The 14,052-nt window shown below is 48.1% G+C and overlaps 1 protein-coding gene across 6 annotated transcripts in view; it reads left to right on the forward strand.

Annotated features, from left to right (window-relative positions):
- The window catches only part of Strump (WASH complex subunit strump), a 164,710-nt gene that overhangs the window by 121,172 nt on the left and 29,486 nt on the right, over positions 1-14,052 (forward strand). For all 6 annotated transcript variants that reach the window (XM_077691422.1, XM_077691424.1, XM_077691425.1 and 3 more), the window contains one exon: positions 10,658-10,754. In XM_077691422.1, the coding sequence (XP_077547548.1) occupies positions 10,658-10,754 (97 nt within the window). The remainder of the gene's footprint in view (positions 1-10,657; positions 10,755-14,052) is intronic.

Below are 14,052 nucleotides of genomic sequence, written 5' to 3' on the forward strand. Positions count from 1 at the left end.
CCTAGTCCGCCCATCGCCTCGGTCACTTTCGCGTACCACCACCGGTCCGTCGTCGGTATCAAGGGGTCCTCCTCCTCGAAAAGGCCTAAGTTCGGAAGACTCCGAATCGCAGGAGGGCCTTCTTCCCGGGTTTATCGGCACCATATAAAATAAGAGGAGCGACCAAGGTCCGAGACGTCCCGGTGATGCGGTGGTGTTCTATTATCAAGATGGCGGATGGAGAAAGACGAAGCAGCTCGAGCGAGAGCTGCTCACGAGAGATTTCGGGCACCGATGATGATGTTCTCATCGGTGCCGCGATGATGATTAGAAAGTTTCTACAGATTTTACTAGGATACGATGTTGTTATGCGATTTTATGGTGATAAAAATGAGTGCATATGCAAAATGTGGTGCGGACAAGCATCGAGTCTACCGAGTGCAGAGAAACAGCAGGGAGAGTGAGCCCCAGTGAAGCAGACGACAAATGCGAGAATCCTAGGCCGACATCACTGAGATGTGCTTCGCAGCGCCGCCCATGGTTGCGTTCACTGCCAATAGCTGCACGTACTCCTATGGTGGCTTAGCCATAGTTATGCAAAAATCTGTCCCTTGCCAATTTGTTCAGTTGTGCACCGCTCCAGAAGCGGTTGCTGTATGGGCAATAATTTTTAAAGGTTAACAACTATTTGCTTGCTATACGTTCCTCCTGAATATCGATTGTCCAGCTCCGAATTTGGATCCCGTATAGCATGCAAGACCGGGCTAGTTGGCACCAATTCATCATCACAGTGCACATATAACGGGACAAAGGAGAGGATAACACTGGACAAGTGCTGAAACCTAGATTGTTTGTCCAGCGCTTGTCCAGTGTTATTCTCCCCTTTGTCCCATTATTTGTGTGCTGTGAAGATGAATCCCTTATAGATGAGCTGCCAGAAGCATTTTTACTTGTAGGTGACCCAAATGCGCACAGCCACTATGGGGATCTGAATGCACAGATTCGCGGGGCCGCTTGATAGAAAAATTCCTTTTGTCCTCCAGAGTTTGTCTCTTTAAGAAAAAACAACCGACTTACTACAACACTGCACACAACACATACTCACACACAGACTCACACATAGGCTTTTCTGTCCCCTTTTTGCCCATTGAATGGGGCGTGAACGACAACCCTTACGGGGGTGACCACTTCCCAGTCATCTTGAAAGGCATTGACAAGAGCCCTAACAGTTCCGTCTGCCGTAAAAAGTTTAAACAATTATTGCAACTTCCACACACATCTTTAGACCATTTGGGCATTGACGAAGCCTGTGAACTGGCGACGGCCCACATTCTTCATGCTGCTGAGTGCTCAATTCCGCAAACATCCGGTGCCACACCTAGAACTAGGAGGCCGTGGTGCAATGAGGAGTTTAGGCATGCATGGCAGGCTCGAAATAAGGCGCGGGTTGTTCTTCGCAGGTACCGCACGTCGCAAAACTTGATTTCCAAACGTGCTAAAGCACAAGGAAGGCACATTCGCCAGTAAGACAAAAGGGAGAGCTGGCACTCTTTTGTAACCTCTATCAATTCGTACACAGGTACAAGCAAAGTACGGAACAGAATTAAAAAGCTTGATGGACGGAAAACACACAGCCTACACTAGGTCAACAGTACAGGTGACACCCTGGAGGACCAAGCAAACACACTGGCAAAAGACTTCTCATATGTATCAAGTTCCACTCACTACACGAATGCTTTCTTGCAACACAAAACATCTATGGAGAAAAAACCGATTCATGATAACAAAAGATCTAATGAACCATACAACTCCAAATTTTAGATGCGACTGCATCTCATTCACTCGCCTTGTCCCTCCATACGGCGTTGTTGTTGTCCGTCCACACCCCTCCCCCATTCTTCTCGCCGTGTGAGCTGCACTCTCCGCCACTCACCCCCCCTCCTCTCCGATAGCGAACACTCTCTTGCGAGGGGCATTGGATTGGATTCGATTGGGTTAGCTTGGGTTGGCTTGGCTTGGATTGGATTGGGATTTGGATTGAATTAAAGTGGATTGTGTTGGATTGTGTTGCGTCATAGCCGTGCCACGTTGCGTCATAGCCGCGATCGTTCTAGCACCGGCGTTCCGATTTCTATCGATGCGTTGAATGGGGCCTAACAATACTGCTATCGCCCGCGCAACCGTAACAAGCACCGATCACTGTGATAACAGGAATGCTAGCACCACTGAAGACAAGGCTGCGAAGCAACGTGAATGTGATGCTGAACGCAAACGATTGAAGTGAGCAGCCGATTCCGAACTTCGTAAACGTGATACCGAACGCAAACGGTTGAAGCGAGCAGCCGATGCTGAACTTCGTCAACGTGAAGCCGCTGCCGTACGCGAGAAGCGAGCGGCCGATGCTGAACTTCGTCAGCGTGAACCCCCAAGATGCGTCGCATCTCCACAGGGTTCCCCTCGTGGGAAGGTGGGGTAATTTTTTTCGTAAAATAGCTTTTGGTGTCCCCGGGAACATGTAAAGAAGCAGATAGCATATCATACATAATGATTCAACATCTGCACCCAGAAACTCTCCAAACACTCTTGCACTTATTTAATAAAATATGGGCAGCAGGATAATTTCTGAGGGCTTGGAGAGAAGCAGTTGTAGTTGCTGGGTTAAAAGATCGGAAAGATGCCTCACTACCTGTCAGTTACCGACCAATAGCTCTCTCTGCCTAGTTGCATGGGAAAGGTTTTCGAAAAAATTCTTGAACATAGCGGCATCCTGGACAGGCGGGTTTTCGGTCAGGCTGAAGCACCTTTACCTTTGAGTCGTATGTCAAAGACTCTTTTGTCCACAAACAGCACTGATTTTCTGTATTCTTTGACTTGGAAAAGCATGCGACACAACTTGGCACCATGGCATACCACTTGATCTCAAGGCATTTGGTGTGTCTGGACACATTTGGTGTGTCTGGCTAAACACTATTGAAAGTTATTTTTCACAGCGAACATTTAGGGTAAGAATAGGGACAGGGGTATCCAGAACATACGTACAAGAAAATGGTATTCCACAAGGACGGTATTAAGCTGTGCTCTGTTTGTAGTTAAAATGAATTCGCTTGGGAAATCATTGCCACCTTCGATCTCCTGCTCAATGTATGTTGACGACGTCCAGATTGGCTTTAGGTCATGCAACCTGTCCATATATGTGAAAGGCAAATACACTTAGGCGTGAACAGGCTTGCAAAATGGACCGAAAAAAAAAAAAGGTTTTAAACTGAATCCTCAAAAAAGTACATGTGTTTTATTCACAAGACGTGGAATTCGTCCCAAACCTGACGTTACACTGAACGAACAGCGGATTCCCGTCAAGAAAGAACAGAAGTTTTTAGGTGTTGTAGTACTTGACGAAAAGCTAAGGTTCATACAGCATATAAAGAAAGTCAAACAAAAATGCTTAAACACCATGAACCTTTAAAAGCATTGTCGCATCGGTCTCATATGGGGCTGACAAAGACTGCCTTCTATGACTCTTTGTCAGTTTAGTTAGGTCACGTATAGACTGTGGAAGTGTCACGTAAGGGTCTGCGTCTAAATCTGCCTTAAAAATGTTGTTCCCAGCCTTGCTTTCGGAGCCTTCTGTGCAAGTCCCATCCATAGTCTCTATGTAGAATGTGACCACTGGTTCATGTATGCTACTTGGGCAATACCTATGAAGAATCACCCGTGTAATTCCATTGTAAATGACGTCTCGTCTGCCCATTTGTATTTAGCGATACCTGCCCTTTTATCCTTGCATCTCAAAGGCCTTGCAGAGGAAATAGGGGAGTCTTTTGATGCTGGCATGAAGACCTCTATCGCTGACATAGTCCCACCTTGGGACTAGCCAACTGTTCATTGTGGCACATCCTTTAAACTAACTGACAGGCGTCGTGCACCCCACCAATCGATCTGACAGCATTTTTTTCACATTCACAACACAAACATCCTGATAGTACCTCATTTTTCACGGGTGCTTCCGAGTATTCTTCTGCCGTGTCCTGTGCTGCGCATGGCCCGGATTTTGCCAGCACAAGCACATTGAGCAAAAGCAGCGGTATCTTTACGGCAGAAGCTTAGGGTATTTTAATCGCAGTGGAACGCATTACACAAAACAAAATACAAGAATCAATCATCTACACACTCTTTAAACCAACAAAAACCGTTGTCCTAAATCACCTTTTTAAAGCTCTTATGACTGCCAATAAGTCAGTACAAAAAATGCTTGTTTGCTGGATTCCTGGACACTGTGGAATTTTAGGCAATGAAATTGCTGACCAGAACGCCACTTTGGCTGTCCTCCGTAGTGGTACTGACGTACTGCGGGTCCCTCACCTCGATTTGAAGCCAGTGATCCGAAGGTGAATCCGTAAATCTTGAAGGCACACGTGGGACACACGCACAGACATCAAGCTCCACTAAGTAAAACCACACCTGGGAAAATGCACAACAGAGAAACAGAACCGGTTTGTTGAAGTATCCATTGGCAGGCTGCGCATAGGCCACACTTGAGCTACACACACATTTCTTTTGAAGGGCACACTCCCACCAGCTTGTGGCAAGTGTGGGGGACGGCAACCAATTATCTCCATTTGTGCCATTGTCGCGATTACAGGTGGAACTTCCACGATGTCGGCATTTTTATGGAAATGCAGGGCGTTACACGGTCCTGGCTGCGGGAACTTGCTACGCATTAAAAAGGAAGAAGTGCAGCGACTCCACTAGGATGTTACTTCAAGCCAAGGATTTACCGGAAGGATCAAGGATCATGACCCACATGAATGAGGGGGGCTTACTTACTCTGCCCCTTTAAAGATTTGGCTTCTGCCATTGAAGGATGCCTTCACGCACTGCTTCAGCTTCATCATGCACGGGATTTCCTGCCTATTCATACACGAACGAGAAAAAAAGTGACAAGCCAGGTCATCCGGTTTTTCGCGCTCACAATTGTGCACTTTCTTGTCGCCGAGGAAAATGCATCCAGGCAAGAAAAAAAAGATCAAGTACCTTAAAAGGGACACCGAAGTGATTTGTAAACATTGCGGGATTGCTAGTGCAAATTGTAGTTCGGAGTCCATAGGCCATGTTTCGACCGCCATGAGTGTATTTAGGCGAATTTATTTAGTAGGAAAATCAATTCGAAAATGCTGTCCTCCTCTCTGCATCCTCGCCCGTTTTCTCTAGCGTTTTTGTGTGATGTCAGGAGGAAATGACTTGGCTTGACTGCACTACTGCACGGCTCGCCGACCTGCCGACACAGTCGGCCCAGCGTTTAGTCCGCTGGCCGCCGACGGGTCGTCGCAATTCGTTCGCTCAGTTGAAACTAAGCCACGACACGTTTGTGATTGGAAGAATGTGCCTTTTTTTACTTTGTTAGTTTGTGCACTGTATCAGGCTCCAAGTCCAGGTCGCTCCACACAAGCGCTGCACAAGCGCACATGCGACGCTTTGCTGACTGGTACACTAGTAGGACAATCTAAGGCCACTTGAAGGTGGGAGAAGACTCAGCAAGTCGATATAGGTACTAAGGAAATAAAATCAACTCATACTTTTACCATACAGCATAAAAATAGGGAGCAGGAAGCACTTTTTTGCGCTGGGGGAACAAGCACAGCGGTCAGCAGCACGACCACACATCTGCCGTTTAAGAAATGCAATTGCTAGACATGAGATATTCTGTAAATTTGGGGGACGCTTACTGCACGAGCGCTATACAACAAATAGTCACCTAAGCTGCGTGAAATGCTAAAACTAAATAGAAGTGTAAACTCGTTATACATTTTATACCTTATATACCTAGTATTTCCCATGCTGGCAGCGCTGGCCAGTGGCCGAGTGGTTTGGGGCGCTAGATGTGTAAAATTGCAAGTCGCAAGTTCGAATCCCCGAGGGTATATTCTTTTTTGTTTTTTTTTTGTAAGTTGATTTTTTTCATTTTTGGCCGGTGTTTTCTATACTGAGTTCACCACTTTCGGGCTATAACGTTCACTGCTCCACGAGTGAGTTCGCAGAACGCGCGCAGGCTGGCACTGGCGCGCTAGCGAGTTCTCGTTGGCGTGCTGTTGCCATAAGCACCGACTGCTTGCGGGCAGTGGGCACAGGCCAGAATCAGCAGAGCCTCGGCCTGGTGCGAACACCCTTTTTACGATACAGGCATGAGTGAGGCAAGCTCCAAATATAGGGGAAAAGCACATGGCATTTGAGCGTCTGCGGTAACGCGGAGGACGTTCTTCCACTGCGAAGGCCTCGGCTAGTGATTTCTACGATTCCAAGCCGTCCTGGGAGGATTATCTTAGGCATTTTACAGCCGACAACATGGCAGAAGCGCGGTATGGCGATTATTGAGATATCGAGGATGCCCATCCAAAGATAACTTCGGATGTCAAGGATGTTGTTTGACAGAACTGAAACCGAAACTTATTTGAATGCTAATCGTGGACATCAACCAATCACGGGGCGCCTCCTCCTGACGGCAGAGCCTTTGGTGCAACCGCCGCAGACTGCGCATGGTAGTTTGTCTTCTTTCGGGGTTTATAAAATAATTACCGACTTATCAACCGGGTAAACAATTAAAAGTGTGTTAATTTGAGCCAGTCTACTCAGTGCAAGCAGAAACGGGAGCTTGAAAAATTCACTCCAGTGTCCCTTTAAGTTGAGGCGCGCAACATAATTTGTGCTGGTGCTCAATGTTTGCGATATTTTTGTATACTCAGGTGACATGCATGGTTTCACTTTCTGTGTATATGTAAAGCCAAACCTCAACGTCATGAACTTCAAAGTAATGAAACTCCTCATGTAATGAACCACGGAATTCTTTTTAACTTCAAGTGTATGTGCACAATGCATTTTCACCCTCTGTGAAATAAAGTCCCGTTTGCCGAAATTTCATTGTAATGAAGTTTTATAGACAACTAGACTCGAAATTTCAGTTGTAGAAGTAGATTTTGGAGACGCACGGAATGAAACGGGGTCTCGATAAGACGCTAATGGCGACACGGGCTGCCCCATGTTACGGATGCGGTGAGCCACGGAGTCTGTGAGGGAGCTCCTTCCCTACGAACTGCACATGGTGCCGTCGCCGCCTGCATCATGCCCACATTGCGTCCGTGTCATGCCCGCGTCACGCACGCATCTGGCGGCTTCTGCCTCGGCCAAAAAGCGACTTGCACCAGTGGGGATGTGCGCACCCCGTGGCGGGAGCTTCGAAGCGCTCGGGGATGTCGGCTCGCCCCGCCAGAGACGATTAGGCTTACCACTGCGGAGGATATTTGAGGGGCGTTTTTCTAAGCAGCGCATATGACATTTTAAAGTGCAAATTTCACCCACTTTGTCAGCTGTTTTTCTGCATGCACAACATCGTTTGCCCCTCATGTTGCGTTTCAGCAGGCGGTTAGGAGCAGTCGCTGGAGCTGCCCACATCACGTGGGTGGTATCCCCGGCTGCGTCAGCGGCGCGCGCCTGTGGCTTTCAAGGCACTTTTTTGCGTGCAGAAAATGCTCCATGCGGTTCCTGCTGATGCCCATGTAGACAGTTAAGCTCCGACGGAAACAAACAGTGCGCCAGTTGTGTATGCACGCCACGTTTTCATTTGCAGGAACCACTTCACACAGTTACTCATTTTAACCACAAATTCAATTGTAGCGAAATTACGAATTTTACCGACTTCGTTACATCGAGGTTTGACTGTATATCTAAAACGCAAGCATAGTATATCACAACGAAAACTAATCTGCAGTTTCGTTTCCTTCACAATAGCTTGCACAATTTCCTCTTAGTATTATTTAAGATTCTTGCCGAAGGTGGTCTCTGCTATTGGAAGATTTTTTTTTCCTCCTGCGGAGGTTCCTGCTTTCATAATGGAGATATGCACTCGTTGCAAAAGTACTAGCGATGCCAGAACCATGCTTAGTGACTTAATTGGCAAAAGTTGCCGCAGTGATAGAAATAATCTTGTAAAGAAGTTATACGCTCAGCAATAAATGAGGGAAATTCTCGCTGTGAAGGAACAGAGGCACGTGAGAGCGCCTGGGAGCAGCCTCGGAGATGCCTTGGAGACGACAGCAGTGCTTCCGTCTCATCATGAGGTGCTGTTGGTTCACTGGCACTCCGATGCTCACAGCTCCCCCTTCTAGCCACCATAGCCCGACCATTTATTTGCCCGACCCTTGTGCGCAACAAAACCTAATGAACAAGCGCGTTTCGTTTGCCTCAGGTGTTGTTGTGAGTTGTTAAATTATCGCTTTTGTTAGATTTTTATTTGCCACAAGTTTAGTTTTTTATTTGCACAGTGTACGACTTGACAGATGTATGGTGAACATGCACCCTCAACACCCTCATGACGTAAATACGCTTGCTCCGCTGCCTGTCATTTTAAAATAACTGAGTAAAAGAGCAATGTAGGTGCATACAGCTATATTATATTCGCTTTTATGTTGCCCTTATCCACCGGCCTCCAAAGATACAGCCACATATCATTGGCATCGTTGGCTAGACAGCACAGTGGGTTCCACTGCAATCGTCAACATCAGCGGGGATTTTCAAACTTTTTTTTAGAATTCTTAATGTTTTTGTTTACTTCTGCGGTGTGTCCATTTTCTAGAAATGTACATATGTATCGTACCTACATATATGCTGCTGCTCAAAGAATGGCAGAATTGGATGCAGGACACGACACTGGAACTCCTTTGGCTCAGCACTTTTGCTTGCTTTGATACAGATATAGGTCGAAATTCTTTGGTCACGAATTATATATCGATGGCTAATTCTACGCAACACTTGTGTAAAAAGAAGGTAGACCTATTGCTTGTATTCACTGGCGAGGTGCGCATGCAAGGCAACCGTGTGTGTGCGCCGACACTCGTTACGTCGGGCTCCGCGGGATGTCAGTACTTGTCCGTGCTAAGCACATGACTGTGTTGCACGTTAACAAACTCTACCTCACTGAACGCAAAGTACTGCCTCGAGTCCAATGTGAGTGCGATCAATAACATCTCTGTTGACACCACCTATGAGAATCGGGTTGAAACGGAGCAGACGACACATGCCGGTGTTTTTTTTTCTTCGGCGTGCGGGCGCAGTGGCCCAAGCCGTGCCATGGCCGTGGCGCATCGGCCATGTCTGTGGCCGTCTACAGTGTTGCCAAGCGAAGAAATTGACAGCTAAACTTTTCAATGAATACCACCTATACTATTCGAATAAATACAGTCGCTGGGGACAAGTTTTCAAGCGCCTCTTGTTAGCTCTTGTGCAGTTAAAAGTGTGTTGACACATGACTCACATTCATGGTTGCCAGCATTTTGGCAGGCCACGTTTGGGTGGTAGATGTAAAAATTTTGATTTCAAATGCTCTAGGGCGCTATCAGCAAAACTGTTTCGGGTAAGGGGTAATGCCTGTTCATTTGGGATAGATAGAATATACTGGGAAAAAATCGGTTGTCCACCCAAGGAATACACACGGGCAAACACAGTAATGCGCCTTATTGGGTTCTAATGGGTGAACAGGAGCTAGAGCAATGGTCAGCCAGAGCGGCTTGCGAGAGAAGCGGGATGCGGGCTCTCGTCTCCCAGATGTGGCGCTGTTTTGGGGACTGAGCAACAAAAAGGGAGATGTCAAGTGTCATGGGACAAAACCTTTCCTGTCCTCGCATTGTTCGCATGCAGTCTTTTTGGATGATGTAAATGTGGCTTCCTCCATGCTCCCTGTCACTCTGCCACTGGCTGTTGGCAATGGACTGCCGAGAAATGCTCTCGGAATTGCCAAAGTGCTTCTTCGCAACCAGTGAATCACAGTAGGCGTTGGAACTGACAAGAGCACTTTGAGCGCAGTCCTGTTTGCCTAATGGTCTGTTCAGGAACTAACTGTTTTGGCATTAACAAAGAGCAAATGATGCTTGGCATGAAGTGTGTGAAAAAGTCTGGCTGTGACGGCTAAAAGGGTGATGACAAGTAAAAGTGACACAAAGGATGCGATGAGGATTTGATATAAGCGGAGGGAAGGGGTGAAAAATTTGGTAGGTGTGGCTTGCCGTACAGCAACGCTTTTTTTTTTTTCCCCATGCCCCTACCCCCCTCTTCCGTAAGCCTAGTTTACACTGGAAAGAAAAAGTTGACGAACACTGGTATGTTCGTGATCTGGATAAACCCTATAGCTGTGCGGTATTTCCTTATGTATATAGAAGCATGCATTATTTTGGTCAAAAGAGCAGGTAATATGCTACAGACAACATTTTTTCTCTTGGGTTTTGTCAAGATGAATGTTTATTTTTAATTTCTCTGAGGCATAACCGGGTTTAGTTGCAAGAATTATCTCTGTTTCCCTTTTAGTTTCGCATGCCAGTGCCATATTGACAAGGGCATAACCTTTTTTTTTATTTGTCCAGAGCCTTTCCAGGTGTAAAATGAGGGTGAACTTTCTCATCAGTAGGTGCATTTTACTTGTCTCTGGTCTTTTCTTGGTTGCTTCTCATGTCAGCAGTGTTATTGCAGTACTATAACACGAACACCTTTTCTAATTTGTGTGAAGACTAGTCGGGTGTAGCTATTGCGTATCTCTAGCTTTCTCTCAGTGGGTGCTCTGGTCAGCTGCGATGTTTTTGTGTGCCTGCTGTGAGCTGCATTGAACGATGACGTGCTCTGTTTTTGTGTCTGTGGCCAGATCTACGTGACCACAAGGCCGATTGGGAACCTGCCACTGTTCATGATGCTGTTCACCGTGACCCACATGGCGAAGTTCACCTACATCAGCTCGCAAGGTAATTTGGGGGCAAGCGAAAGCAGGAAAAAAGGGCCGTGTGTTGCACAGGCACAACAACTCTCGGCTCACCAGTGGTCGGTGTGCTGTGCTTCCAGCAATGCTTCCCAGTTGTGAGTGCCAGTCTACATTTGCAGTCGGCCAGCTCAGTGAGAGCGTCACCAGGTTTCGTGTCCTTTCTCTTTCGTATTGATTATGGGCCCAGCATCCACCGAGCAAAACAGTCTCGTGCTGTCGGACCGCCTCACATCATTGTTGAAATGTCCAGGAAATGTCCTTGTTATAACGATAGCTTATTCCAACCAGTATAGTGGAGAAAACCGCTTTTAAACAGGGCTGCCAGTGTGTAAACACAGTTAGGCCTGCAGGTTATACAGCTGAGTCCACTTATAACGATGCCGTTCATAACAATACATCGGGTATTTCACTGAAAAAAACTGTCCACTTTTGTATGCTTTCTGTGGTAAAATTAACTGCTTTTTACAATGCTCCAGGGCCACGATATCGGATATAATGATTGACTGTGTTTTCAGCGTGCACCCAAAATGTGAGCTGCCACCAGCTCTCGGAAAACGAGTCGACTGCGCCGCTTACGAGGAAACGAGAGGAGGAGGGGAGCATTACCTGGCGCTGCCGCTTTGGCAACTCCCTCGCACCCGCTCATGAGATCGCTGCCCGCTTGCGAATTCGCTTGTTGTCACGTGCTCACTGCTTTGAATTTGACTGGGTGCCTCTTCCATGACCGGCTATATTTTGGCCTCATCAACTGCCTCTGCTTTTCTGTGAAAGGGACGTCAGGGCCGGTGTTTTAAAAACGTCCAAGTGCCTCACTGAAGAGGCGATTGTTGCGCGGATACGTGATGCAGACAGCGCTGACAGTGATACTCAGACGACGCGGTTTAGCAGCCTACTCAGGTAGGGTGTTGTAAATAAAGAATAAGATGGGCGTAGGCAAAGGGCAATAGCTGGGGTGAAGAGGAAGCCAAAACGGTGCCCACTGCCTCGCTCAGAGTGTGTTCCATTGCTGCAAGAGAATGGCGCTGCTTCGTATTCCTCATCACCCCAGCTATCGCCCTCTGCCTAAGCTCAGTGTGTGTTTCATTGCTTCACGTGAACGAAGCCTCTGGGCCGTGCTTCCCTCTCCGATGCGCAACACGCTGGCGCCGAAAACCCACCTGGTTCCTTTTCTTTGGGGGTGCCTGCACGCCTCCGTCACGATGACGATCGCCGTGCGTGACGCTCTACTCGAGGATCTGGCTGCCCCCGAGCACCGAATTCAGGGCTATGTCACCCTCCTGGCCGAGAAGCAGACAGAGCTGAGCGCCCTGGACTCACGGACGAGGCCTTTCAAGCCGATTGCGCCACAGCCTGGGACCATGGCATTTTCCAAATTCAGGCCCGTGCAAACGCTGCCCAGTCGTCGCCTCCTGCTGTCGCCAGTCCGTCGAGCTCCGCTGCTGGTGAGCCTATGCAAGGTCGAATGGTGAGTGAATCCACGGCTCATCCTGCCACGCCAGTTCCCCACGTTGCCCTCCCCAAGCTGCAGATCGCGCCATTCTCTGGGAATAATTTGACACAACGATCCACACAAGTCAACATTTGACGAAAATCGATAAATTCAGAAACCTGCGCTCGTACTTGATTGGTACCACTAAGACCACGATCGAGGGCATCAGGCTTGTGGAGGATGGATATGATGCTGTGGTCAAGATCCTCAGAGACCATTTTGGCCGCAGAGACTTGTTAATGTTGGATATTATTGATGCTCTCCTCACCATAACTCCAGGGGAGACCTCTGGGGATGTCAAGAGGCTGCGCAGTTTGTACGACGAGATCGCCTTTCGCCTGAACGCATTCGAGGGACTGGCTAGGCGTGGCGCCCAGCCAGTACGCTGTCATCATCCATCGCGTCCTGCTCAAGGCGTTGGTACGCGACATCTTTCTTTAGCAGCAGTGGATGAAAGAATCGGCAACAGATGAGGCGACCAGTGACGCCAAGCAAATTCAGGAAATCATTGAGTTTCTCCGAATTCAGGTTGAAGTTCGGGAGGAAGGGCACATGGACAGCACCGGCCCTCAGGTTTGCCGCCCTCCAGCACCCCAGCAGGCACTGCACGAGGAGTTTTTTCTACCGTCAACCGTAATGCTACATGCAGAGTCATTGGTCAGGATTGCTGGCCCCGTTGTTACGGGCGAGACGCCATGCACCACAAATGTACCACCCAGATGAGAAGCGACGGCGACTGCATGCAGGCAGACGTTGCTTCCAGTGTGGCAAGCAAAATCATGTAGCTTGAACCTTGTGGTGCAGCCGCTGTTCACGCCGGCATCTAACTTTGCTGTGCGGCGTGGCTCAGCCAGGTCCCGTGCAAGCTACCAGGCCTGCCCAATTGTCTGGTCAACCCTCCCGCCGTGCCTAGACTGTTGAAAAAAGATGACGCCTCGCCTTCCTCGTGCCCGCCATCATTGTCATAAGCATGTTCTAATAAAAGCACTCATCAGAACGGGTATTGGCGGCTCGTCACTTTTCCCACATTTTTGGTGCAAGAAACCTGGGACCAAGAGACCTCCGAAGGTGAGCCACTCCGAATGGATTTGCCTTATTGTCTTCGACCGCCTTGTCACCTCTGGGGAACAAGAATACTAATGCCGCCATTTGAACGAAGCCGTTGGGAAAGCTTGGGGCCGGCTTAAGAAGAAGAAGGTAAGAACCGGACCCATTCGTGCTGCTCCTTTGCCGACACACATGAGGTGTGTCTTCACGGCTGTGTACCTGCTGGAATGATCACGCCGACCTTTGCCCCATGAGTCCCATCCCCATCTCTATCGACGTCTGTGATGCTGGACCGGACCATGGAGGCTCTATACGAAAGACGACGCTTTGTCCGCGAGCAACTGAAAGATGTGATCGGCAAGGTTGAGGACTTCCTGCGCATGGAGCAACCACCGATACGTGAGTTGACTGATCTTCAAAAAACTCTGACTGACCAAAACGACTGCTTAACCTAGATTAACAGAGGTGTAGAAAGTGCGGTGGGCACTGAACAGCTGGAATCTGAGATGTTTAATGCATTTGACTTTGAAGGCAGGGTAATATGGGCAAAAGGTAAACGGGAAATGAAGATGACCCATGCTAGAACTGGCTGGTAAGCTCGCTCAGCATCCATCAAAGCCCGAATTAGGTCAGAGCTCCGACAGCACCAAAAGAATTGAGATATAAATACTGAATCTTGGCCCTCCAAATCACAGATGCCGCTACACACCAGCATTCGGTTTGCAGGATATACCTCCAAGGGAGA

This window comes from Haemaphysalis longicornis, unplaced genomic scaffold (assembly GCF_048455015.1).
Source record: "Haemaphysalis longicornis isolate Haplotype H1 unplaced genomic scaffold, Haemaphysalis longicornis Haplotype H1 scaffold_10, whole genome shotgun sequence".
Classification (NCBI taxonomy): Eukaryota; Metazoa; Arthropoda; class Arachnida; order Ixodida; family Ixodidae; genus Haemaphysalis; species Haemaphysalis longicornis.